Below are 26,848 nucleotides of genomic sequence, written 5' to 3' on the forward strand. Positions count from 1 at the left end.
GGGGCAGGGAAGAGGGGGCAGGGTGCTGGGAGGGCAGAGGGCAGGGTTCTGCAGCAGGGGACAAGGTGCCAGTGGGGACAGAGTTCGAGGACTGGGGACGGGAATAGGGACCGAGTTCTGTAGCTGGGGACAGGAGAGTGGGGACAGGGGAATGGGGACAGCATTCAGGGAGTGGGGACGGAAGTGGGGACAGCGTTCTGTGGCTGGGGAGTGGGGTCTGGGGAGTGAGGAGTGGGGTGCCAGTGAAGGCAGAGAGTCCCCTGCATCTGCCTCCTCCCAGGATTTCCCCCCCCCCCCGAGGGAAACCAGCACGTACCTGCCCTAGGGCCGACCCTATAGGGAAGCCCCGCGCGCGCTTGCCCCGGCGCAGGGAAGCCCCGCGTGTGCCTGCCCTGGGGCCGACCCTCCTGCATGTGCCAGGAAACCCCACGCGCGCCTCCCCCGGGGCTGACTCACCCCTCCTGTGCGGTGCAGGAAGCTGATGCTCCCTCCCGCAGTACACCCGGCAGAGCAGCTAGCGCACTTCTGGAATCGCCGGAAGTGGTGCTAAGCTGCGGGAATTCTGTCCATCCGCGGGAAGCCTCCATTTTCACTTGAGGTAGGTAGTGGGGCTTCTCGGGGGTGGGAGGGAAATGGGGGTGGGGCGGACAGGACGCCTCGTGATCGACCTGTTGGTGACCACGGTTCTAGGATCTAGGAATCAGTGGGTTGAGATTGCCCTGAAGGTGGAGGTTGCCTGCATGTGTGTGAAGTTACGCTTTGGGAATATACCCATGCCCTGATTCCTCTTCCTCCTCCTCCTCCTCTGACCTGAAAGGGCCTACAGCCTGTGTTTGCTCCCTGGAGGGGCAAGGCTGGTGTCAGAACGGGATATTGGTCTGGGAAGGGGCACTAAATACCTGTTAATTCCTGGGTAAGGTTCAGCCGGTGAGCATGAGATCTCTGAGAGTTTTTCCCTTGGTGCAGATTATTTTAATTGTTTTCTTTTTTGTCTTTTTTTGGGGGTGGGAGCATATCTGTTCAGTCCCATATTTCTTTTTCTTTTTTTGAGCTGTGTCCAGCCACCTTAGGATACATCTATACTAGCTCCCTAGATTGATCCCGCGCTTGATTTGCATGTTCCCGGCCGGTTGCCATTTTAGAAATTGACTAGCCCGAAGTAACTGCCTGGGTCTACACGCAGCAGTGAAACGGGATTCCAATTTAAAGCCCTAACTCGAATTAGCTGGTATTCCTCCTGCAATGAGGTTTAGCAGCAAATTCGAATTAGGGGCTTTAAATCGGATATTTAAATCCCGGGCTTGATTTGCAATTCCGGTTGCCCTCATTAGCCTCCCTAGATTGATCTGGGGGCTAGTGTAGATGTACCCTATGGTATAACTAAGCCTTTACACCCATCATGAAAGAAATAATTTGTTATAATTGAAGCCTGCAAAGGTCTTTCTCTCTCTCTGCACTGAAGAAGCTCCTTAGTTTGGAAAGTACTTCAAAACAAAGAAAATTGGAGGGCTTTGGTTATTTTCTCCTCCCGTGTGTTAGTCACAGCCAGGATATTAGTGCGTGTAGGGTGGGTGCTTCCTAAAATAAAGCTTGGAAAAATCCGGCCACTCTCTGCGCTGCCCTTCAGACGCAAGGGTGCAGCAATAAAGCCAGGAGTAAAAGGGGAAAGTGAAAGAGAGACGCTCTGATTAAGAGCAGCCAAACTATTTGGAAATAATTGTAATAGCCTGTCTGCTCGCCATTTCTTCCTTTCAGCACTACGAGTGCAGCTGCTGTTTTCCTACTGCTGCTCTTCAGTCCCATGCAGTGGGATTGGGTATCTGCTATCTGAACCGGGAAGCAGCATCCAGTTTGAAAAGAGCATGCTGCTTCTGTGAAAGGTTGCCATTCTGTCACATTGCATTGCATAAGCCATGCAGCCATGCACGTGCCAAGTTTTATTTTTGCTCTCAGGAGAGACTTGAACCAGCCTCCCATAGATGAGAAATGATTATTCCCCATACGCCACAGTCACGTGGCTGTTCTGCCCAGTCCTTTGTAATTGCCATTTCTCTGTTCACTATGTACTGTTTGCTTGGAACACCCAGCTCGGTAGCTTCAGTGTTGCTTGAATTACTGCATTCTACGGCCACCTTTTCCAGTGACACATCCCGTCCCCAGCTCTGTTTCTCTTTGGACTATTAAAAGCCCCCTCCAGCGATGGTCTTCTGAAATCTCCCATCCATCGCTCTGCTGAACTAATGGTGCTGAAGGATTAGATTGAGCAGAACTGCCTTTGAATTCCAAGTCTTTTCTGTATAAACAGGGCCAAACCATCACATAGGCTCCCATTACAAACAAAAGAACCTCTCATTTGAGTTGTAACAGCTTGACCAAGTCAACATTATCTAAAAATATACATACATAAGAAACAGCCCAGCATTGTTTTTTTCTGTCGACTTTTTCTGAACGTGAAATACAGTTGATTTGTGAATAATCCAATGGATTTGCTATCTCTGACTGTGATGATTTCACATACAGTATTGGCTTTAACAAGAATACTTGTAGCCCCCTCTGGTGGTATCATGCCATACAAGACAAATATCTCAGGAGAGTCTGGTCCTTGCGAGAGGTGGCTGGCTGTTCAAAGAGATGACGAGCAGAATGAAACCAAGGATAGGCCTGAACCACAGAGTTTGGACTTTCCCACAGTTTGGATCTAAAGATGTGGCCTCATCTTGAATGAAAACTGTTCTCAGAAAAGGGTACGGTGTAACGAACTATGGGAAATTCATGCAGATTTCCATGAGATGAGGTGGACAGAGTATAAAGGGACAGTGCCACCAGTCTTGTGCTGACCTGACCATCATTTAATTCACTTACACATGTCTCATAGTTTATTTTAAAGTTGGTCTACCCATCCTGGAAAATATCAGTTTCCCCCAAGGAGAGTAGCAGCATTGACAGATTGCCAAATGCTCTGCTGCTGATTTTTTGTATTCCAGTAGCACCTAGAGTTCTCAACGAAGATCAGGACACCATTAAACTAGACTGTACCACCTCCACAGAGAGGACAGTCTAATAGGCTAGATAAATAAAGGATGGGAGGGGAAAGAGAAGTAAAGTGTCTTGACCCGGGTTATATAGTTGTTCAGTTACGGAGTCAAGAGTAGAATCCATTACTCATGACTCCTGGATCAACCAAAACACTTCTCCCTTGCCCATGAGAACAACCATGCTTTTGTGTGATCCATTGCAGCTGTGGGTGTTCTGATGTGGGATGAGATTCCGTCAGGCACATCAAGCCAGAGTTATTAGCCTGCAGGGTCCTGTTGTAGTTGCATAAGTCTCTCTTGATATTTCTAGCAAGCTAGGCACTGAAACAAGCAAACAAAAATATTCTGCTTCCTTAGCAAGCAGGTTGAGTCCTATAGATTTTAATATCCTGCATGGTCACAGGCAGAGAGTCAGTGCAAAGTGGGTGTGAGCGCCTACAATCCAAACCACAGCTAACAACTATAATTTTAGGCCCACGTGTCCTTGACCATATCTCTTCACACAAGAACATAACATTGCAAGAAGCCTTCCTTCCATCAGCAGAGGTTAAAGAGCAGACAAGTTAACAATTATAGGTGGCTAATTAGTAAATGTTTGAAAAATGTGCATAATTAAATCAATAGTAAACATTTTAGAAACAAAGCTATTTCTTTCTGAATTGAGAAAATCCCTAGAAAATAGAAATGCGTGAATAGTGTTAGAGAAAGATGTGTTTTGTGGAGATGTAGTGCAGTGGGAGGAGTTCAATTTTAACTGGGAAAGGAAGGGAAATCATAGCGGAAACATTTGTGAAGGCATTTGGTTCTTGTAGATTTATGGGTTGGACAGGTAGAAACAGTGTTTTGAGCTAGGGCAGTTCAAACCTCACCAGTGTCTACAATGGAATATGTAGCAAAACTGGGACATATTGTAACTGAACTTTGCCACAATCCCAATCCCCTTTAATAATTCCTAGATAGGTAGGTGCATTTGCCAAAATTTCAACAGCAAGCGAACCAACCCTGTTGGCATTTAACATTCCATTCGTCTTCAGAGTTAACGCCTGTTGAAATGAATGGGACACTTCATCTTGCTCTTCAAATTCTGTTGTGGACTGTTGACTATCTATAGACATATGCAGCCAGCTTTGGGCCAATTTTTGCTTGTGTTCTCAGTCGTGCATCCTTAAGTGATTGTTTGAATTCTTCAGACACCAGTGGGGCAGAAGAAATGCTGCGATGGTTTATTATCCCACCATGCTGCTTTACCCAGCCTGCTGGGGATGCAGGAAGGTCAGATTTGGTATCCCTGTTAGAACTGTTAGAAATTAAGGTCCTGATTGTGGCCTTAGACAATGGCCCTGAGAGCCTCAGAGACATACTTCTAAGTCACGGTCCTTCCCTTGTTTATCTCTTGCTCTCAGGGATAGTGATTTACTGCTAGGCGATCCTGTCAGTACATTACTACTTACCCTGTTCTGGCTCAGCATCTCTGGGTAGAGAAGAAGGGAACAGAGCCAAGGCACTATTCACCTATTGCAGGGAGAGGTAAGCAAATGAGTAGCTTTACTTACTTCTGGATCTGGGTCTGGACCCAAGATCCAGACAGTCCAGTGGAGGCATAAGGGAAATTTCTTCCAGTCACTCTCTATCCTTACCATATTTCTTCTGTACTTTCTCTTGTATCCTGTATTGATCACACTTAATGAAAATCCAATGTAAAAGTAATAAAGCAATCTAATTAAAACAAATGGACAATAACCACAAAGAGTGAAATACTCGTGCCTAGGGGTCAGGATACCTGGGTTCTGTTTGTGGCAATGCTCCAGACTTGCTGTGAAGCCTTAGGAGTATCACCCATCTCTTCTTTTTGTGTCAGTTTCTCCTTCTATAAAATGGGGATAATAATGCTTCTGTGTCTCAGAGCGCTGTTATGAGGATTAATTAATTATTATTTGTAGAGCTCTTTTGTGCCATAAGTATAAAAAAATCTTCTTTAAGGGCCTGATCCCTGAGAACATAAGAACGACCATACTGGGTCAGACCAAAGGTCCATCTAGCCCAGTATCCTCTCTGCCGACAGTGGCCAATACCAGATACCCCAGAGAGAGGGATCACAATAGATAATCCTCATTTGATCCCTCCCCTGTCACCCACCTCCAGAGAAACAGAGGCTAGGGACCCCATTCCTGCCTATCCTGGCTAATAGCCATTGATGGACCTAACCTCCATGAATCTATCTAGCACTTTTTTGAACCTTATTAAAGTTCTATCCTTCACTGCATCCTCTGGCAAGGAGTTCCATAGGTTGACTGTGCATTGAGTGAAGAAAAACTTCCTTTTGTTTGTTTTAAGCCTGCTGCCTATTCATTTCATTTGGTAACCCCTTCTTCTTTTATTGTGGGAATAAGTAAATAACTTTTCCTTAATCACTTTTTCCACACCAGTCATGATTTTATAGACCTCTATCATATCCTCCCTTAGTTTCCTCTTTTCTAAGCTGATAAGTCCAAGTCTTTTTAATTTCTCTTCATTTGGGACCTGTTCCAAACCCCTAATCATTTCTGTTGCCCTTTTCTGAACCTTTTCCAATGCCAATATATCTTTTTTGAGATGAGGTGACCACATCTGTATGCAGTATTCAAGATGTGGGCGTACCATGGTTTTATAAAGGCAATAAGATATTTTCGGTCTTATTCTCTATCCCTTTTTTAATGACTGCTAACATTCTATTTGCTTTTTTGACTGCCACTGCACACTGAATGGATGTTTCCAGAGAACTATCCACTATGACTCCAAGATCTCTCTCTTGAGTTGTTGTAGCCAAATTAGTCCCCAACATATTGGCTGTGTCTACATTGGCACCCTTTTCCAGAAAAGGGATGCTAATGAGACAAGTCGGAATTGCAAATGCCGCGGGGGATTTAAATATCCCCCGCGGCATTTGCATGAACATGGCTGCCGCTTTTTTCCGGCTCGGGGCTTTGCCGGAGAAAAGTGCCAGTCTAGATGGGGATCTTTCAGAAAATAAAGCCTTTTCTGGAAGGTCCCTTATTCCTGATTTTAAGAGGAATAAGGGATCTTCCAGAAAAGGCTTTATTTTCCGAAAGATCCCGTCTAGACTGGCGCTTTTCTCCGGCAAAGCCCCGAGCCGGAAAAATGCGGCAGCCATGTTCATGCAAATGCCGCGGGGGATATTTAAATCCCCCGTGGCATTTGCAATTCCGACTTGTCTCATTAGCATCCCTTTTCCGGAAAAGGGTGCCAATGTAGACACAGCCATTGTGTATATATAGTTGGGATTATGTTTTCCAATGTGCATTACTTTACATTTATCAACATTAAATTTAATTTGCCATTTTGTTGCCCAATCACTTACTTTGGTGAGATCTTTTTGAAGCTCTTCACAGTGTGCTTTGGTCTTAACTATCTTGAGCAGTTTGGTATCATCTGCAAATTTTGCCACCTCACTGTTTACCCCTTTCTCCAGATCATTTATAAATAAGTTGAATAGGATGGGTCCCACGACAGACCCTTGGGGGACCCCACTAATTACCTCTCTCCACTCAGAAAACTTACCATTTATTCCTACCCTTTGTTTCCTGTCTTTTAACCAGTTAACAATCCACGAAAGGACCTTCCCTTTTATCCTATGACAACTTACTTTACTTAAGAGCCTTTGGTGATGGACCTTGTCAAAAGCTTTCTGGAAATTAAGTATTCTACATCCACTGGATCCCCCTTGTCCACATATTTGTTGACCTCCTCAAAGAATTCTAGTAGAGTAGTAAGGCATGATTTCCCTTTACAGAAATCATGTTGACTTTCCCCCAACGAATTATATTCATCCAAATCCTACTGCTATCACTAGAAGCTTTTCCACGGACTTTTAGGGTCATTCAGTCTGTCCTTTAGAGAGATTCCAAGTATTTTTGCTGTATGTAATTTATTTATGTGATTTGGACATTAATTTATGTATGAGAGAAAGGAGGGACCTTCAGTTAACATCCAGGACTGGAAGTTAGGAGATCAAGATTCTGTTTCTGCCTCCATGATTGGCTTACTGCATTCCCCTTGGGCAGATCATGTAGGGCGGTTCAGTTTCCCCGTTGTAAAAGAGAAGACAATATTTAGCTCGTAGCTTGCTCTAAGCATAAAAACCCAAAAGCTGGAATTCCTGCTGAGGGAATCCATGGGAATCCATGTCAGAATGTCATACAACCTCAGGTGGAAGTGCTAGGCACCCAATGAAGTGCTCAGATATGAACAGAGGCCAAGAAGTCTTCTTCTGATCAGGCATGACTTTCACCAACATGTGTGAAATCTGCAATAAGCATAGGCAGCAGAATGCCATAGACTCACTGGGCCCTGAGGAGAATTTTGATTTTCCTTGATCCAAGATCAGCACAGATCTATTTGTTTAAATGGGAGAAATTATCTCTTAGGAGGAGACCAGCACTCAAGAGTATTTGAAATGCCAGCTGCTACACAGCACTTTGAGTAGCCATGTAGTAACACACGGAGTGTAAATCAGTCTGTGTGCCATGCGATTCCAGATGAGCTAATAACAGATATTGCCTACAGTATGTGATTAGCTTATTTTAGATAAACTGACATATTAGTTGGAGCACTCTGTGTCAGGCCCTCGCTATGCCGGGTTAGTAGAAAAATCATTACAAATAGCAAAGAACTTTTTTTCTTTAAAGAGAAAAGCCCTTTGCAGTTCCTGGGATCCACATGAAACGGTGTTGAACTATTGCAACTCAGGCAGCAGTGAAAGTAACTTAGCATTTCTTACAGGTACTTTCCTATTGCAACTCGGGTCCCTGCCAGCTCTTTAAATAACTCCCTTGCTGACTTTTGCCGCAGCTCAGCCAGTTCTTGCTGGAGCTGTGCACCAGGGTACACCTACATACATTCATTTCTGAACTCAGGACTTTTATATTTTAATGGAAAAAGTAATTTTCAGATGAAGGTTGCCAATATCTAATTAGCTTCTAAATCTAAAGCCAATTAATCCTGAAGTAGTGAGGAAACTCTCAGAACAAACCCCTAAACCAAGGGTGTCAGTTACCTCTCTCTTGGAATGCGGGACAGGATGTTAGGGCACATCTACACAGCAGCATTATTTCGAAATAACAAAATGTGCATCTACGTAGCAAGCCATTATTTCAAAATAATGTCGAGATGGAGGACTTCTTACTCTGACTTCTGTAACCCTCATTTCACAAGGAGTAAGGGAAGCCAAAGGAAGTGCGTTCTTCCTTCAACTTCCTGCTCTGTAGACAGCGCCAAAATCCAAAATAAGCTCTTTTGACTTTAGCTACACAATTGACATAGCTGAAAGCTGTGTAGCTTAATTCGACTTTTGCCCTGTGGTGTAGATGTGCCCTTAGAGTGCAATCAGAGAGTGACTGAGCAACTTGTCTTCTGCACCAAATTATATGTCAATCCTACAGAAGAAACAGAAGATCCGCAAATAAAAGCAAGGAACAAAGTGACTCTTTCCTGCGGACATTCAGAATTCCCCTTTGCTGATTCAAGGAGCACAGTCCCACTTAGTTCAGTCACTGATTGTAAGAAATGCAGGCTGCATTTCCCAGACCTTGCTAGGTGCTTTCTCAAGACATTGTAGAAGGAACTTCTAAGAGAACAAGAAAAGGCCAATGGACTGGAAATTCAGAGCGAATAGTTATTGACAGACATCCAGTAAGAGCTAAAATGTCAGGGGGTTCAGGGTATCTACTCTGACATCTTTCCAAGGACCACTGTTTGATTTTGCATACTAATGTAATGTTTTATTCCATGTTTATTAAAATGAAAGAGGAAGCTATATCAGTAGCCCCAGGAGTTGGGATACTGGCCCTGACATTTGACAAGCAGGTGGCTAGCGGCAGGAAATAAATACTGGTCCCTTATCAGCATGCTCGTGTGTCACATAATTATTGGAGGCAAGAACCAACTAGTATTATGCGTTTTTCTGTAACTTGCTTAAAGTTATGTTGCCCCATTTTCTCTCTCTCTCAAACGTTTTTCCTGCCGCGCGACAATGACATCATCAGGCTCTGGGGTTGGGGAGGATAGCAAGCAGTGCGTGCAGCCCCCTAGTATTTCTTAATATTTCATTTGTTATTGTTGTTTTGATTTCTTTGATTTTCCTACCATGCACCTTCCAGTTTCAGGCAAGTGGTCAAGGAGTGAGACCTCTTTCTGTCTCTTTAAGTATGGCAACTTGGAATATTCCTGCCCGCCCATGTTCCCTCCTTCTTCTCTCTTTTCATCTGGATTCTGGAGCTGTGAGGGCTATAGTAATAGAGTGTCAGAGGACGTAATTGATTCCTCACACACGGAGAGAATTCTCTTGCCTTTAGTGTCAATGGAGCTGAACCAAAGCCTTGGAGGGTGAGAAAGGCGTGCAAATACTCCCTGGATGAGCTTTCAGGGCAAAACAGACTCGTGTGTGTGTGTGTGTGTGTGTGTGTGTGTGTGTGTGTGTGTGAGAGGGGTCGGGGGGAAACTGAGACTTAGTCTACACTTGCAATTAAACGTCATTCACCATTCACATGTGCTTAAAAAAATACCCCCCCCCCCAAAGTTTTGCTGTAACTAGTACAAGTGTAAAGGCCACTTTGTTGGCAGAAGCTCTTTCCTGTAGACAAAGTGAAAGCAGCTCCTGGGAACCAGAAGTATTTTGTCAGCAAAAGTGCTGACAAACAGCATTTATACATGCTAGCTTTATTCGACACAGTATTTAAGTGACACAGCTGGGTTGTGTAGTGTAGCTATAGCCTGAGTGAGGGTACATCTAGACTACATCTGTTTGTTGGAAAAAGCTACGCAAAATGGAAAGAAAATATTTCTGAACAAAGAAGTCGCAGGGCATTGTTTGTGGGGGAAATGGGGAAATTTCAGTTGCCTGGATGGGTAGATTATAGTCATCCCACTTCCAAATGGTCCCTCTGTAAGAGGAAGTATTTTGATCTACTTCACATTCCCACACACTGCCCCTGCTTTTGTCCAAGTTTGTTCCTCTCTGTCCTTGCTTACTTTAGACTGTTTTAACAGTGAGAAGTCCTGTGGCACCTTAAAGACTAACACATTTATTTGGGCACAAGCTTTCATGGGCCAAATCCCACTTCATCATCTGACTCTATTCCATAGCTCCTAGGTGAGTAATCAGGCCCCCATCTATGGAGGAGACATGACATCAACTCAGTCTGTCTCTGAGCTTCTGCCTTGTACTTTTCTTCAGTGAACCTTCTGCTACTTATTATTATCTCTTATTTATTCTATTTCTTCTGCTAGTGAGCAAGCGCCAGTGAGTGGTGACAGTAAAATGAAATAGGAAACAAAGTCCAATTTTCTCCACAGATGGATTGTAGCAGAAGCAGGGAGGTGCAAATGTAGTTTCTCAAGTGTCTGTGTGTCAGGATGGGCTGTGAGTTGTTTCAATTCTATTACAATATTAACAAAGAAGAACAATGTGGAAGCTGGGGGTGATCCTTGAAGTATTTAATCTGCTTTATTCCTGTTTTCATTCTGGTTTCTTGTTTCTGGAATACTAAAGACTTTTGGCAACGAACAAGCCCCAGAGCTAAAGTTAGAAAGGTGGGGAATTTATAGAGATGGCTTTAGAGACAGAAATAAAATTAAACAGCCATATGTAGTCCCGAATAACAGCCTGCAGAAAACCTCTAATGTGCACATTAGCACATCTTATTTTCTTACATAATGAACAGTTTCCCGGCTATGTCCCAGATGCCAGCTCTTCTCTCCTCCAAGGCCGCTCGGTTGAGATCTGCCACAGGAACGCAGCCTGAAGAAGAGATCGTAAAAGATGTGGGGGCTGTATTCAGAGTTCATTTTGGTGGGAGGCAGTGGATGGGAGGCAGGAACTAAATTCTCATCTGTGTCTAAACTGGCCAAAGAAGCAGTTTTAAAATCTTTGATTCTCCTTTCTATGTGGTATGTTTGGCTGGATTTCACATAATGTACCATAATAGCTAGAAGAAGCTCTACCTCAGCACTACTATCATGGCAGTGAAAAACCCAAAGATTATGAATAGAAGTTATTTGTGGCTTCCTTGTAGTTATTTGAGGCCGTTTGGAAGCAGTTTTCCAGTGTGTTTTGGGTTATTCTCTCTCTCTCTCTCTTTCCCACCTGACTGAATGGCTAGTTTTTCTTATTGATTTCTCAGAAATTCTGGTTATGTAGGTTAGGACGATTTGAGAGAATAGCCCAAAATAGAGTGGAAGAATTGAGTTCACAAAACCCTGTTGCAGGGTTTGACTCACTACCACGGTGCCTCCTGTCAGTTATGCTGGGAGTTAACTCTATCGACCCCCCCCCCCCGCTCCTCTCCACACACTCGCTCCTAGCAGTGTTTCGCTACCATCGCTTCCACTCTATTCCCTGTCTGCACCTGCATGGATCCCAACTTGTGCCATCTACCTTGGGGCACATCCCTCCGCCTGAACCTCAGCACCATTGCCTGTCCCCTCTCCTGGCGGAGCAGCAACCCCTGGTCTTGTCATCTGCCTCAGGTGCCTGCTGCAGCCCTCAGTCTAGCCACTCACTCCAGCCTCTTGCTGCCCCTCCTCCAGCTCTTTAACTCCACCAGCTTCCCTGGGCCACTTCTCCGTAGTCCCAGCATCTTTGGCTCCCATCCCAAACACTCTTCTCCCAGGGCTTCGAGCCTGCCAGACAGCCTCCTAGGTCTGCAGCTCCTTACAGAAGTCTTACTTCTTCCCAGGGCTGCCCTTTTATCAGGGTCAGCTGTGCCCTAATTATCTTCAGCCCCATTTGGTGGCTGCCTGCCACTCAGACTCCTGCGGTTGGTTTTAACTCTTGTAGGGCTAGTGTCCTAACAGAAACCCCATAATACCATGCCTGCACCACACAGCCTTAGGCCTGATTCCCCTCTCACTTACCCCAGTTTCAAACCATTGTAACCCCATTGACTCTGAGTCCGTTCTGATTTGTACATAAGATAAGGGTCAGGCCCTTTGGGCTTTCCTACTCCACGGCCCTGCGATGAGAGCCAAGTGGGCATAAAACATCAATAACTTCTGAATTAGTAGCGTTCTGCGCCCATTTTGCACTGCATGAATGAGTACACAAGCTGCAGATTAGAATCATACCTTTTATGGCCACACACCAATTTATGGGCACCCATGTAAATTAGGAGTGATTTCACATAAATTGTTGAATTATAGCTATATAAAACCAATGTAAGTCAAATCTATTTACTATATTTATAATTAATGGCTATAGACAAAATCTCATCGGCAGCAAATATAAGATTATAATTCTTTGCTATGATGTCATCAGAAAGATTGCTTTCCAGACTCTGACATCATGATCATAAAATGTGCCACTTAAAAATCTCCTACACTTTTTGCAAAGTGTTTGACTTGTGTTATTTGTATGCTGCTGTTTCTTAAGACACCATAAAAGTTACTGGGGACTTTTCTCATGCTTCCAAAATGCTCTATTTGATTTGAAGGCAGTTTATGGAAAAGCATAATGTTGGGTGGTGACATCAGAGCAACTGATGGAGCCAGCCAGCATACAGTTGACATTAATTCTGCCTGCCGCTAAACATCAGTGTTAGATTGAGCTGCTGGGTCACTTACCTTTCTCCACCTAACATTGAGCTGCTCTATAACCACCTTTTGTCAAACTGCTGAGTCTCAGCTGTGACGTCATTGCCATGAAATAGGATATTCTTAAAGCATATTTAAAAACACCAACTGCTTTCAGAAGGTTTTATAGAAGGGATGTTGTAAAAGAAGCAATTAGATTAGTGGCAAAAGTTGTGGCTACGCAGTCTTCCAGTATTCCTGCAGTAGTGGGCAGTATATTAGCCCCTTCCATGGAATTTGCATTATAACAACAATTCAACATTTCTTCCTATTATGAGCAGTTACAGAAGGAAATTCTGTGCTAAGCAGGGCAAAGAAGTGGTTGCAGGTAGAGGACCTGACCAACACTGAACATTCCCCAAATTTAGGAATGTTGGATCTAATCTAAGTGCTTACTTGTCTGTCTTTCTGTTTGTGTATCTGTGTAGCCTAGACTAGTCTAATAGAATATAATCTGTCTAATCAAGTCTCGATCCTATTCCTGGCTCTACTGCAAACTTCCTGTGTGACCTTGGGCAAGTCACCAATCCTGTTTGCTTTCCTACCTCTCAGGGTCTTCTGAGGATACATTCATTAATGTTTGCCAGGTGCAGAGATATTGCAGTCACAAGCACCATGGAAATACCTTTACTATAAATAAAACTAATAATAAAATATGGGGAAAGTTGAGATTATAACTTCATAGCTAGTTCCCATCTCTAGATCACAGGCATGGCTTGATGAGATAGAAAAACATGCCCTATTTGTAGCCTAATAGCTTTGCTTTTCAAAAAGACCAAAGTAAAAAATATAGAGGAAAATATTATCTGAGCTCAAGTTTTGCATGTGACTGTTACAGCTGGGAAACTAGCTAATTTGAAAGTCTATGTATTTTTCTATGTCCTACTTTAAGCTCTGCCTTCCATTTCCAATGACTGCATCCCCCCTCTTCCTACCTACCACTTGCTTACATGTCCCTGCAGTGGTATCTTACCATCTCTGGATGATGCTGGCCTCAGAAGCTAGGCAGATGTGGTTGACACTTAAGTTTGTCGATTCCTGATCTTGCATTGAGCAACATAAAATTTGAGGGCTGCACTTTTGACTGTGTTGCTCAGTAGAATAGCTGAAGGGTGAGTCTGCTGGAGAGCCCAGAGATATCTAGTTACATTTTTGCTAGGTGTATTATTAGGGTTGCCAGGTGTCCCGTTTTCGCCCAGAGAGTTCAGTATTCGGGTCCCCCGTCTGGTTAAAAAAACCAACAGAAAATACCCTCGACCTCCTCTATCTCTGGCCAGGAGAGATAGGGGAGGTCGGGGGCAGCGCAGCTGGCTGGGGGAGATAGGGGAGGTCGGGGGCAGCGCAGCTGGCTGGGGGAGATAGGGGAGGTCGGGGGTAGCGCGGCTGGCTGGGGGAGATCAAGGAGGTCGGAGTCAGCACGGCTCCCCATGAAGCAGCCGAGCGTCTACAGAGCGGCCACTGACGGGGAAAATACCTTGGACCCCGCAAGGTATTTTCCGTATTATCTGACATTTCGATTATCCGGCCATCCTTCAGTCCCATTTAGGTTAGATAATCGAGACTCTACTGTAGTGGCTGTTGACTGCTGGGCTATCCATTTGTATCATTGTCTCCTTCAGGTTTGGGAAAGGAATTGGTTATGGTATTTGGCAGTAGTTTCTTCTATGAAAATATGATTTAATGTTCAGTTACTCTAAAATTGTGCCTTGTGTTGCACCATGTTCACTTAACCAATGGAATTATAGTATTGCATGTGAATGAAAACCAACTGTTTTGTGATTGGCTAAGAGAGTTCAGATGCCATCATGCCATTATGTTGCCACACCCAACATAGAAATGTTCCAAAACTGTCTGGAAATAAAACTGTAAGTGCAGAAAACATCCAGAGAGTCCCAGTTATCTTCCACACACACATGCGCGTGGCCCCAACCTCTACCCCACACACACACAGGAAAAATCAAGTCTGGAAACTGTATTTAAACTCAACATAAACAAAGTTCTAGCAAAACCAGATTTTAATATGGTTTGGCCAATGACCTAGCCATAACAGAACGACATTTAACAACATGCTTGAGGTTGGGCCAGTGTGTGGGCAGAACCTATGTGTGAAAGAAAATGAGCAGTCTCCGTTGCGGAAGTTAGCCTGAATTTTCAATTTAGTATGTGAATTCTTGGAGTGAGCATTTCATTTTTAAGGCATCGAGAATGAAGTTTAACTAGTAAAGAAAACAAATGCTCTTATAGTGCTTTCTGGCAGAAGCACTATACCAGTGTGAATACTGTCCCACTTTGCAGCTCTGTTTATCAGTACTGTAAAAACATAATGAGAATTTCTCCTGAATAAGGAGTACATGGTTTGGGCCAAGACATTTAACAACAACAAAAATCCCTCATGTGCTTATATTAATTCCACATTTGGCAAAAATGATCTCTCGACCTCCTGCAGACTTATTTAGTTGGGTTGTTGTAAGAATTGATTTATTAAGAATTAATTTCATGAGGAGAAAACTCCTCTTTAGATGCTTGGATGAGGCCAAATGTTTTCATATGGAGAGGAGCAATTATTTCCCAGTGAATAACTCATTACATGAATTTAGCCTTTTTTAAAATTGCAAATTGTCTTTGAGCAGATTGCAAAATTCACACGTTTCTTATTTGTTTTTGAAATTATTCACTAATTCTTGATCTACAGATTGTTATAGATCTTGTTATTTCATAAAGTGCTGGTTGATTTCGTAAGTCATGTATCTTTTTTTCTTGAGACCATTGCTTTCTGATGCGGTACCAGCACCTCCAGTCAGAGCTCAACAACTTTTCCCCGTAGTACCAGCACTGCTGGAGACTATTTGGTTGATTTATGTCATGGAGGTAGTATGAACTCAAAATTCCTGCTGTGCTGTTGAGTTATATGAACAAGAGAACAGAAACAATGTGTTCTGACTATGGGTACGTAAACTAACCTATTCAGCAAAAATGGCAAATTTTACAATCAAATTTACAATTTGAAATTCACTTTTGATGAATACAGGCAGTCCCCGACTTACGCGGATCCGACTTAGGTTGGATCCGCAGTTACGAACGGGGCTCGCCCCGGAGGACACGGACTGCGGGACCTCGCGGTCCTGCCGCCCGTGTATTCCGGGGCTTTCTCCGTGTCTCCCTGGTCTGCAGACCAGGAAGACGCGGAGCAAAGCCTCGGGGAAGCCGACAGCGGAGCAGCCCAGGCGCAGCTGGGCTGCCTCGCTGCCCGAGCCCCCCCCGCGGAGCAGCTTATAGCTTATTTTGAAATTTGGTGCATCTACACAGTGCCAAATTTTGAAATAACGCAGTATTTCGAGACATCCCTAAACTCTCGTGGAACAAAGGTCACAGGGAGCCGGAGCAGTGGGTCGGTTATTTAGAAAAATATTTTGAAATCATGGGCGTATTTCAAAGATGTGGGGTAGCTATTTCGGGATACCCCACTGTCTAAACGTACCCTGAATGTGAAAGGCCTGCAAACATGGTTAGAAAAAACTCTTTTGAATTCAAGTAGATATACATAGGAAAAAAATGTCACCACTGTTTGCTGAGTTCTAGTTGAAATAAAGAAAGAAACGAAACCCTACCAAAACAAGGCACTGCTGTGCACATACAGTTTTTCCCCTGGGAAGAGGATGAACGAAAGAACAAACCACAAGTGACAGATGTTAATCATATTTGCTTAATGCACTTAAGGAAGCTGCTTTGACTGTCCCATGCGAGGCTAGATCCTCAGCTGGTGTAAATGAGTGTAGCTCCATGATCTAGTCCCATGCATGTTCTTCCACTGGGATAGATCACTTTTTAGAGGGAGCTTTTCAATGTGATTTGGTTTATTTTACGCTGGCCAGCCAAATAGTGTTTGTCACCAAATTATAGGCTGGCTAGTTACAGTTAACTCAGTGCCTGGCTCTGTATAGATAACATTTTAGCTCCAGGCATTTTCAGTTGGAGTCCAGCCTGACTAACTCCCGGAAAGGTATGGGACCTGGCCTATTCGGTTTGCCTTCCTTTCTGAGCAGCACATTCAGTCCTGGGCTTGTTGCTTGATGATGTATGTGTGTCTTGCAGCACAGGAATGAGTCACATGAGAATCCTTCTGTGTCCAACAAGCTACTTCTTCTTTCAACTCTCAGTTTCCAAGTAGAGGATCTTGTGATGAAATAGAAAGTAAGAATTCTGCCTGCGTGTAGCATTTCTGCGCTCTCCTGTTTCCCTGGGGGGAGGAGAAGCAGCATAGCATGTTGTTTTAACAGGTTGACGCTAAGCAAATAAACAGAGAAAGAGAGTCGGGTGGTTTTCTGTAAATAATGTTAGGCTGGTCAAAGAATAAACACAGAAATGAGACAGAGAGTGTTAAAGATTGCATCATGTGCAATGTAAAAACTGTTTATCTGCCACAGAGATACCAGTGCTACCTTGTCGTAGACATGTGGCCAAATGATTAGAGCCCTGCAAATCCATGGATATCCGGTTTGCATCCACGGGTATCCACGCAGCGCTCTACACATAAACACTGCAAGTAGGGTTGCCAGATCCTTTCACAAAAAATCCCAAACATGGCAGGAAAAAAAGATTGGTTGAGGAAAAAAAAACCAAGAATGGGGAGCCAAACTTGTTGAGCAAAAAAAAAAAAAAGGTTGCTGTAACTTTAAATATTCCCGCGCTCCTCCAAGAATGTTCCTGCCTTCCATCCGAGAGAAACAGAAAATACCAGGCATTTTGTGGTTTTTTTTTTTTTTTTTTTTTAACTGGACCAGGGCCAGAAATAGTGGGCTGTCCGGGTGAAAACCGGACACCTGGCAGCTCTAACCAGTGGTTCTGTGGGAGTTTTCAGTTCAGATCAGAATTACACAATGGGCTTTTATCTCTGTGCTGGTCCAAACTAAAACCAGAATTCTTATTTATTTGTTGCGCCTAGGAGCCATAGTCATGGGCCAGGACTCCATTGTGTCAGGCTCTGTACAATACTCAACAAAGAGACAGTTCCTGTCCCAAAATGCTTACAGTCTAAGGCTATGTTTACATTACAAGGCTTTTGCGCAAAACTGGCCGTTTTTGCGCAAAAACCAGCAGAGTGTCCATGCCTCGAGCATGTTTTTGCGCAAGAAAATCGACAGAACAGAGGGCTTTTGCCAGTAGAGTTATTCCTCTCCCCACGAGAAATAACTCCTTTTTGTGCTACAGCTCTTGCACAAAAAGGCAGCTGTGGATGCTCCAAAGGGGTTTTTGCACAAGAAACCCCTATCGGCAAAAGCACAGATGCTCTGATGGCCGTTTTGTGAATGGCCATCAGAGCTTTCTTGCACAAGAGTGTCCGTGCAGTGTAGACAGCGCTTTTGCAATGCGCTTTGAGTTCTGGACACACTTTTGCACAAGAAGTTTTTGCGCAAGAACTTTGCAGTGTGTAGACTAAGCCTTAGTGTAAGACAAAAGAAAATAGTGGATACAGACAGATGGGAATATAAGGAAACAAGATGACATTGGTCAGCATGATAGACACAGTGGTCTTGGCATATTACTAATGATCCAACACCACTAAGCTTTGGATGATTTGAAATCTGGCTGGGGATCTGAATTCTGTGATTTGGGCCCATCTCGAATAGCCATGGAGGGGTTCATTTCTCCCTCTCAGTTCCCACACTCCAGCTAGCTAGCTAGCTACCCACACTTTGTATGGTGTATGCTGCTCTAGTGCTGATCACAGCAAGGTTCTGGATGTGATTAATTAGACCTCATTATCAACAGTCACTTTTATGTCGCTTTTCTCCGCAGTGTGCGCGTCTGTGTAGCTCCTTCCCAGATAATGACTGTGTGAGTTACAGAGCTCAATTTCCAAACTTGGGCACACAAAGTGAGTGCCCAAATTCATCTGGGCTAACAAATGTCCGGTTAAACATGTCCAATGGAGGATGGGGATGTACGTGCCAAATCAGCAGCAAAATACAGGCTGCTGGTGCTTAATTTAGACCTAAATTTGAAATGAGTTCCCCAGTATTTGCATTTAGGGTTTCACTCAGTGTTTTAGGAGGAGTTGGATGTTTCAAAGGGGCAGCACCGCACAGCTGATCCCGGGCTCTGTGCGGCGCCATTTCAAAGGAGCAGCAATGCACAGAGCCCGTACCTGAGGCTCCATATGGCGCTGCTGCTTTGAAGTATCCCCCCTTCTCCCATCCTTTGCTGCCTCTATCTAATAGAGGCATCAAGGGGTGGGGGAGTGGCTAATCGACTCGACTAGTCCTTAACATCCTTGGTATGGAAGACTGTCTGGATAGTGTTAGAATGGAAACTCTTACAAGTGGCCTGGAGTAATGAATCATGGTCAGGGGTTTAAAAGTGTTTTTTCCTATCTCTGCCACTGCCCTCTTGTGTGCCCTTGGTCAAGTCATCTAGGGAGGGACTATCACATTTTGTGATTTGTGCTCCTAAATCACTTAGGTGCATTTTAAAATCCCATCTTTACTTCTCTGGAAAATCCGAATTGGAAATAATGGTAAGAAAGTACAGTAAAACCTGTGCTATCCGGAATGCTTGGGGATGAGGGCGTTCTGGTTATCTGAGGCTCCCATCAACCTAGGAAAAATCAATGGACAATAATAGTAAAACTCAAGTTTTTAATATTCGTAGTTTTGTAGTGTGAGGCAGTTGGTCTCATATTTCTATTTTGAGTTAAAGATGATTAGTACTTCTTAAATAAAAAATTGTTAAGCCAATCATGGTAAACCGAGGCAGGCCTGTGCGCCTGAAGATGTGACAGTACTGTGGCTGGGGGCAATACCGGTTAACAAAGTTTTCTGGTTAACAGAGTGCCGGATAACAAAGCTTTCATTGTACCTACTTCATAGGAATGCTTGACAGTGAATGATCATTTGGACAGGCAGCAATATCTGAGAGCAAATATAAATATAAATAACACATAAAACAACTTACTAGAGGGCACAAGAGAAGGAAACACAGGAGGCTAGTTATGGCATGAGAGGTAGATCTAGGAGCAAAGTTTCATTGAGGGAGGTGTTTGTTACAAATAATATTGTTTATTATTTGTATTGTATTGTTTATTATTTGTATACAGGCTTCAGCCTCATTGTGCCAGAGGCTGTATAGACTATAACAAAGAGATGACCTAGGCCCCCAGTGTTTAAGGAGAAAGATGCATCAAACAGATGGAGAGCACAGCGAGACTCCTGGGAACAGTGGACTAAGCAGTGATCACAGAACACCAGCTTGCCTAATTGTCAAGTGTCTTTTACGAATAAATGTAAAGGAGGATAGTGGCCTGGGTGATTTTTATAAGGAGCTTCTCCTTTGCATAAGGGGGAGCATGGGAGCCTGCATGATGATGACTTGTCCAAACGTTTGGCAAATGGGCAGTTAAGGGCAACGTTGTAGGCCTGGAGGTGAGAGTTTATATCTGTGTAAGTGAATTATGGATGCTAGGTGGACGGGTGGGCGAGGAGAGGCCATAACAGACCTTAAATGTGAAGACAAGTAACTTGTGCCTGTTGAAGTGGGAATGGAGAGATGCAAGCAAAGGGTGACAGGTTCAAGGCAAGCAGCAGGGTAGGTGCTTCTGTGAAGTGTGCTGGCATCTCTAGGAGGGGAAGAAGGACACACTGGGTTTACGGCTACGCTCTGAAACATCGCTCTGTTTGTCATGTGTCTCTTCTGTCTCCCTTTCCTCTCACGTGGGCAGATATGACTTTATCGAGATACGGGACGGCGACAGTGAGTCAGCAGACCTGCTGGGCAAACACTGTGGGAACATTGCCCCTCCGACCATCATCTCCTCAGGCTCCTCTCTCTACATTAAGTTCACCTCGGACTATGCACGGCAAGGTGCTGGCTTCTCTTTGCGCTATGAGATCTACAAGACAGGTCAGTGTCAAAGGCAAACTTTAGACGAGCAGTCTTACAGGACCTGTCCTCCAAGCCGTTAACAGTAGGATCGTCACAGAGCACATCCCATAAGCCATGGTTTCAGTTGGGTTTTTAGGATGGGCACAATACACGGGTTGGAATTTTTTTGCAAGTCTCTTTCATCACATTTCCAAGAAGATAAAGATTTTAGTGGTGCATTATAGTGCTTTTTGATTCCCAGCTTGGCATGAAAAGCCGGTTTCCTCATTAAATTCTCTTGCATTCCAGAACTACAAACACTGTATCTTTTCTTCATGACATCTACAGTGCTTGTTAAGTCATGGCTAAGTGAAGATTGTCCCTCCTTTAGAACTGTGTAGAGCTCCTGTGGATATACAACTTACGTGCTGATCAATGACTTTGTTTTCTTTTTCTGGAAGGAAGGGTTTTTGTAACGGGTGGACTGCTGGTTTAAAGGGCTGCTGCCTGCAGTGGCAGCAAGGGAGTCAGACAGGCGGCTGTTGAGTTCAATATAACAGGAACTATTCATAATTCTGTTCAATACAAAACTATTCTGGAAGAAAGTAAAAGCTGCTCAAAAGGCCTTTTTTATATCAGTGCAGTCTAAATATTTGTGAGAACTACATGCATGAGAACAAGTAGTCTCAAGAAAATACAAAACTCAGTGTGCATGTGTGAGAGAGAGGAATTGGACATATGTCACTGTAATTTATGTTGCTTAGGGGTGTGACTAAATCACCCTTCTGAGCAACAAAAGTTACACCAACCCAAGTGCACTATGTCGGCAGGAGAGTTTCTCCCTGCCGACATAGTGCTACATTGTCCTGCATTTTGCTTCAACTACCCCAGACTAACACGGCTACATTTCTATCACTTTTCTCCCCCTGACATTTCTCACAGAGATGGGAGAGAGCTCTATCTTTTGACATAGACCATCTTCATGAGACACGCCACAGTGGCACTGTTGTGCTTCTGGTGTAGACTAGCCCAGAGAGAGAGAAAGGCAGAGCTTGTGTGCTCAGGAGGGGCCTAAATATGCTTTCCACAAAGATACCCGAGGCTATCTGTCATAGGACTAGGTCTTGTGCCCACATTCCATTGCTAGAATACTGGAGGAAAACACACGACTATCACGTCAGTAGAATATGAAACAAATGCATGAATATATACTGGAGAAAAAAAATAGGCACAACATTGTTTGTTTGCTTTCCAAGATCTTAATACAAGCCATAAGTCAGGGTTGGGGAACCTTTTTTGAATTGGGGGCTGCTGACCCACAGAAAAATCAGTTGGTCAGGAGGCATTCGGGTGCTAGAGTGCCAGCATGGGCTCCCCAGTTCTGGGGGCAGGAGCTGAGCCTTGGGGGCTGGATCCAGGCAAGCTGGGCCTTAGGTTCCCCTCTCTTGACATAAATATTTAGTGGTTTTAGAGAGACAGATGGTCAGAAAGATTCAAAGACATACAGACAGACTTGGGTGCACATGACCAGCTGCCTAGGGTTGGGGACACAAATGAAACAGGACTTCTTAGCTTGAAATTAGAAGGGGAGATGAGTGGATTAAAAAATTCTGCCCGTGTATCTATCGATTCCTGGGATGACGTATTAAAATGGAGTTTATGAGGTGGTGGCCCTATAGTAGGGATGTTAAAATGCATTTATTTATGTGAACGTGTAACAGTGCAGAAATTTTCAATGCCGCCTCCCCCTCCCCTGCTGCTGCATCTATATCCGTTCCCCCACCCCCCGCTGCTCCCTCTGATACAGAGGCAGCAGCGTAGGAAAGGAGGGCTGCGTGTAACTATGCACGGTAACTGATGAGCCCAGGCTGGGTACATAGTAGGGATGTGAGTGAGGAGTCAAGTAGTCGTCTACCCGATAAGCCAAGGGTGGGGAACCTCAGGCCTGGAGCTGGATGCAGCCCCTGGCTTGCCTGGATCTGGCCCCCGAGACTCAGGACCCTATCCAGCATTGGGGAGCCCAGCTTGCACTCCAGTCCCCCCCCCCCCACTGTCCGTTGCAGGGCTGGAGCACACAGAATCTACTAGGTTGGGCCCCCATGCTCTGGTGTGCGAGGGATATGTGGGGAGTCTTTCTCCTTCTCAGCTGGGGGCCATGTCAGCGAGGGGTTTTTTTGCTTCTCACTTGTGTGTGGCCTCCGACTAATTTTTCTGTGGGTCAGTGGTCCCCATCCCAAAAAAGGTTCCCACCCCTGCAATATAAGGTAGTTGAGCTGACTACTCACATTTCCCATTCCCTCCCTCTCCTCCAGCAGGGAGTAGGAGCCGGTTCTGGGGGGGAGCCAGCTTAAAAGCTGGTTTCCCCTCAGCACCCTCTCTGCAGTGCTGCCTGTCCCGTCTCCCCCCCCCCCCCCCAGCCCTGTTTGTTGCATAGAGGCAGCAGTGCTGGGGGGTGCAGGTGAGACTGCAGTGAAGTGGCCTCTTCCTGCAGCAAGCTCACACTCACCATGAGCAGAGGCTGCTCTCTGCGGCGGGTCCCAACGGGGAGCTGAGACCCCCTTTCCCATGGACAGGCTGGCGCAGCCTGTGTTCACGGCAGCAGCCCCAGTCTGCAGTGGCCTGGGCTGGCTGCAAACACAGGCTGCTCTGGCAGCAGCCCCTGTCCATGGGGGATGTCTGCTGGATCCAGTGTGAGCTGGCACCGAGCAAGCCCAGCTCAGTCCATGTCGTGTGGGGTCCGGCAGCTCCCACCACTGTGGCTCTGCATTTTAAATGTCCTGCCTGGCTCTTGCTATATTTAAAATGCAGAGCCACAGCGGGGGTAGGTCCTGGAAACGGCATGAGCTGGGACTAAGCCGGGCTTGCCGCGTCTGGGACCTACCTCCCCTGGGCTCTGCAGTTAAAATGCACTTCCTACATTTAAGCTGCTGAGCTGTAGTGGGGGTAGCTCCTGGACCGGCGTGAGCCAGGACAGCACGCCTTCCCTTATCGACTAATCGTGCATTTGTATCGACTTCACGGTTAGCCAGTTACCTGCCTCCTCACATCCTTAGTACACAGGTGTATGTTCACATCCTTACCATTTAGAGCCCCTGGCACACAGCTGAGCAATTCTTTTTCAGTCTGGTAGAGGGTGGAGGTGCCCATACATACCAGCCAGTTCACGCTGTTATTGTTTCAGTTAATAGTTAGGACATTGACTAATCCTGAGGGCGTTTGGTTAACCCAACCGGCCTGAGGGCAGAGATGAGGATGAACCTTCGTTCAGGGGGGAAGGTAATTGTCTTAAACCAGGGCTGTCTCACCTCCTTCTATCCATAGCCCATAGTCCTATCACAGTCCTTATCCCACTTGCCCTTGCCCTGAGTAGTCCAACAAGCAGCTGTGGCCAGGATGATGCAGAGCTGACCCAGAGCCAGGGAGAGACTGGCTAGCAGGGAGGTGCAATGGGCAGGCAGGAAGAAGTGCTCTGTGCATTAAGTACGAGCCAGGGAGGGGCTAAAGTCATGGGGAAGGAGACCATCGAGGGAAAGGAAGTAGGGGCTGCATCAGAGCAGCAGAAGGAGCAGGAGAAAGCTGACTCTTCTCATTTCCTGTCTCTCAGCGTAGATTCCTCTGCTGCACAAATAGTGGGGTTTCCACACTAGATCCAGTCCTCCTTGTTGATACCGAGTGCTGTTACATTGCTCACTGTTCTCTAGGGAAAGCGCACTTGGCTTGACACCGCTCCAGACAAAATTCAAAACAGAAGCCAGGTTTCACTCCCTGGAGAGTGGGAGGACCTGAAGCCGGTTGTTTATGCAGTCTCAGCGCGCCGGCGCCCACCTAGAGAGATCCGTGGCCTGTGGAGCCATCTTCAGAGGCAGGAGATAAGAGGGTCCCTGGCCTCACATCTGACTGTGGAGTAAACAAATCCTTTTGTTTGTAGACAAATAGAGCAGACGGATCAGAGCTAAGGTTCAGTCAGAACTGGTGCTCATCCAGTGACATTCCACTGGCTTTAAAGGGCATCCAGTTAGGAGACTGCGCCAGTGAATGAAACCCTCAATGTTCAGCTTACCTCCCACTTAAAGCTAACACCTCCTCTCCAGTACACATGGGTTTCTAGGTTAAGAGAGGCACTTGGCATATGAACAGCTGCTTCCCAAGGGTTTAGCCCCTGGTGTTGGACAGTTTTGCCGTGACACTCGAAGATGACGTTCAGGTCACAATTTGCAAACATGCCTTATAAGTTTGAACACTCAACTCAAGCTTAATAGGGCCTGAGTTTCAGAAAGTGCGGAGCATACCCATCTCCTGAAAGGCAGGCCTCTTTAAGTGTTCCCCAAGTTTTATCCCCAGAATCATTGCGCTTTTGAAAAGGTTGGCACCGTGACGTTCCTGGTACCAACAAAACTTTGTTGCCAGATACATCCTGCGTTAGTTCTTATTTCTTGGACTACCTAGTAAAGTTTTCAAAGCTCCTTTTTATTATTAAACATAAGAACGGCCGTACAGGGTCAGACCAAAAATCCATCTAGCCCAGTATGCTCTCTGACCAACACCAGATGCCACAGAGGGAGGGATCAAACAATCAATCCTCAGGTGATCCCTCCCCTGTCAAACACCTCCAGAGGAACAGAGGCTAGGGACACCATTCCTACCCATCCTGGCTAATAGGTATTGATGGACCTAACTTTCATAAATCTATCTAGTTCTTTTTTGAACCTTGTTAAAGTTCCATCCTTCACTGCATCTTTCAGCAAGGAGTTCCACAGGTTGACCGTGCGCTGAGTGAAGAAAAACTTCCTTTTGTTTGTTTTAAACCTGCTGCCTATTAATTTCATTTGGTGACCCCTTGTTCTTTTACTGTGGGAATAAGTAAATAACTTTTCCTTATTCACTTTTTCCACACCAGTCATGATTTTATAGACCTCTATCATATCCTCCCTTAGTTTCCTCTTTTCTAAGCTGATAAGTCCAAGGCTTTTTAATTGCTCTTCATATGGGATCCGTTCCAAACCCCTAATCATTTTTGTTGCCCTTTTCTGAACCTTTTCCAATGCCAATATATCTTTTTTGAGATGAGGTGACCACATCTATATGCAGTATTCAAGATGCGGGCGTGCCATGGTTTTATAGAGAGGCAATAAGATATTTTCTGTCTTATTCTCTATCCCTTTTTAAATGACTCCTAACATTCTATTTGCTTTTTTGACTGCCGCTGCACACTGAATGGATGCTTTTAGAGAACTATCCACCATGACTCCAAGATCTCTCTCTCTCTCTCTCTCTCTCTCTCTCTCTCTCTCTCTCTCTCGTAGTTGTAGCCAAATTAGTCCCAAATTAAAAATGGAAGAATAATAAATTGAGCCCACTTGGAAAGCCATCCAAAGAAAAGAAGGATGATCCACTCTGTCTCCAAATGCTGCTCACTGTGCTTTGGGAGCTACCAGCTCTGCACGTCATGGCCCTGGCTATCCCTACCTCTGGGCATTACAGTGAGAGCAGTTTGGAAGGCCTGTTTAAGTGGTTGCATCTGAAAAAGTGGGTTTTGCCCATGAAAACGCATGGTATTCTCTCTCTATATTTATTAGTCTCTAAGGTGCCGCAGGACTACTTGTTTTTAAAGCTACAGATTAACACGACGACCCTGCTGAGATTTTTAGTTGTTTATGTGCTGAACTGATCTCTTAGCCTGGCAAGTGCGAACAGTCAGCACATATTACTGAAGTGAACATGATTTCCATGTATTATTTGCAGGTTACCTTTACAGCCAATCATTGTTTGCTGGTTAGAGCCAAGCTATGGACAAAGATACTAACTGCTGCAAGTGACCCACATGAGGAAACGGTTGCTATCTAACAGAATCACAGTTACATTTCTGTGCATTCCCTAGAGGACGTTTCCTGACAGACGACATCTGGTTTATTGAATATTTTGTGCTTTCCTTCTCCGCTTGGAGTGTGGATTAGTCTCTTCATAAATCTGGCTGGCTTTTATTTGAGCAGGAGTAAATACAGTCTTATTCTTGATCATTGTGTAGTTTTTGGTTTGTGCTCCTCTTGTATTTCCCTCTGCATTATCACACCAGAGAAGCTGGCTGCTCTGCTATAGTCAGTTAAGAGGTTCCTCTCAATGTCGTTCTTGCTAGGAGTTCTGTAGTACCTGTTATCTCAAGTTGACCTCCTAACTGGAAGGCTCCAATTAGTCCCAAGAAGACTTGTACCAACTGGGTGGGTGGGGCAGCGAGTTGATGGAGGAGAAGCACAGCACCCCTATAAAACAAAGGGAATGTCAATCCTGTGTCACAGTCATGAGGATAAAGGTCCCTGGAACACCCCTCCAACGGC

At 45.0% G+C, this 26,848-nt stretch overlaps 1 protein-coding gene across 6 annotated transcripts in view; it reads left to right on the plus strand.

The window, feature by feature from the left end:
* NRP2 (neuropilin 2) overlaps positions 1–26,848 on the plus strand; it is a 131,212-nt gene that overhangs the window by 25,014 nt on the left and 79,350 nt on the right. For all 6 annotated transcript variants that reach the window (XM_075934328.2, XM_075934330.2, XM_075934329.2 and 3 more), the window contains exon 3: positions 20,374–20,555. In XM_075934328.2, the coding sequence (XP_075790443.2) occupies positions 20,374–20,555 (182 nt within the window). The remainder of the gene's footprint in view (positions 1–20,373; positions 20,556–26,848) is intronic.

The sequence above is a fragment of the Pelodiscus sinensis genome, chromosome 7 (assembly GCF_052426305.1).
Source record: "Pelodiscus sinensis isolate ZL-2025 chromosome 7, ASM5242630v1, whole genome shotgun sequence".
NCBI lineage: Eukaryota > Metazoa > Chordata > Testudines > Trionychidae > Pelodiscus > Pelodiscus sinensis.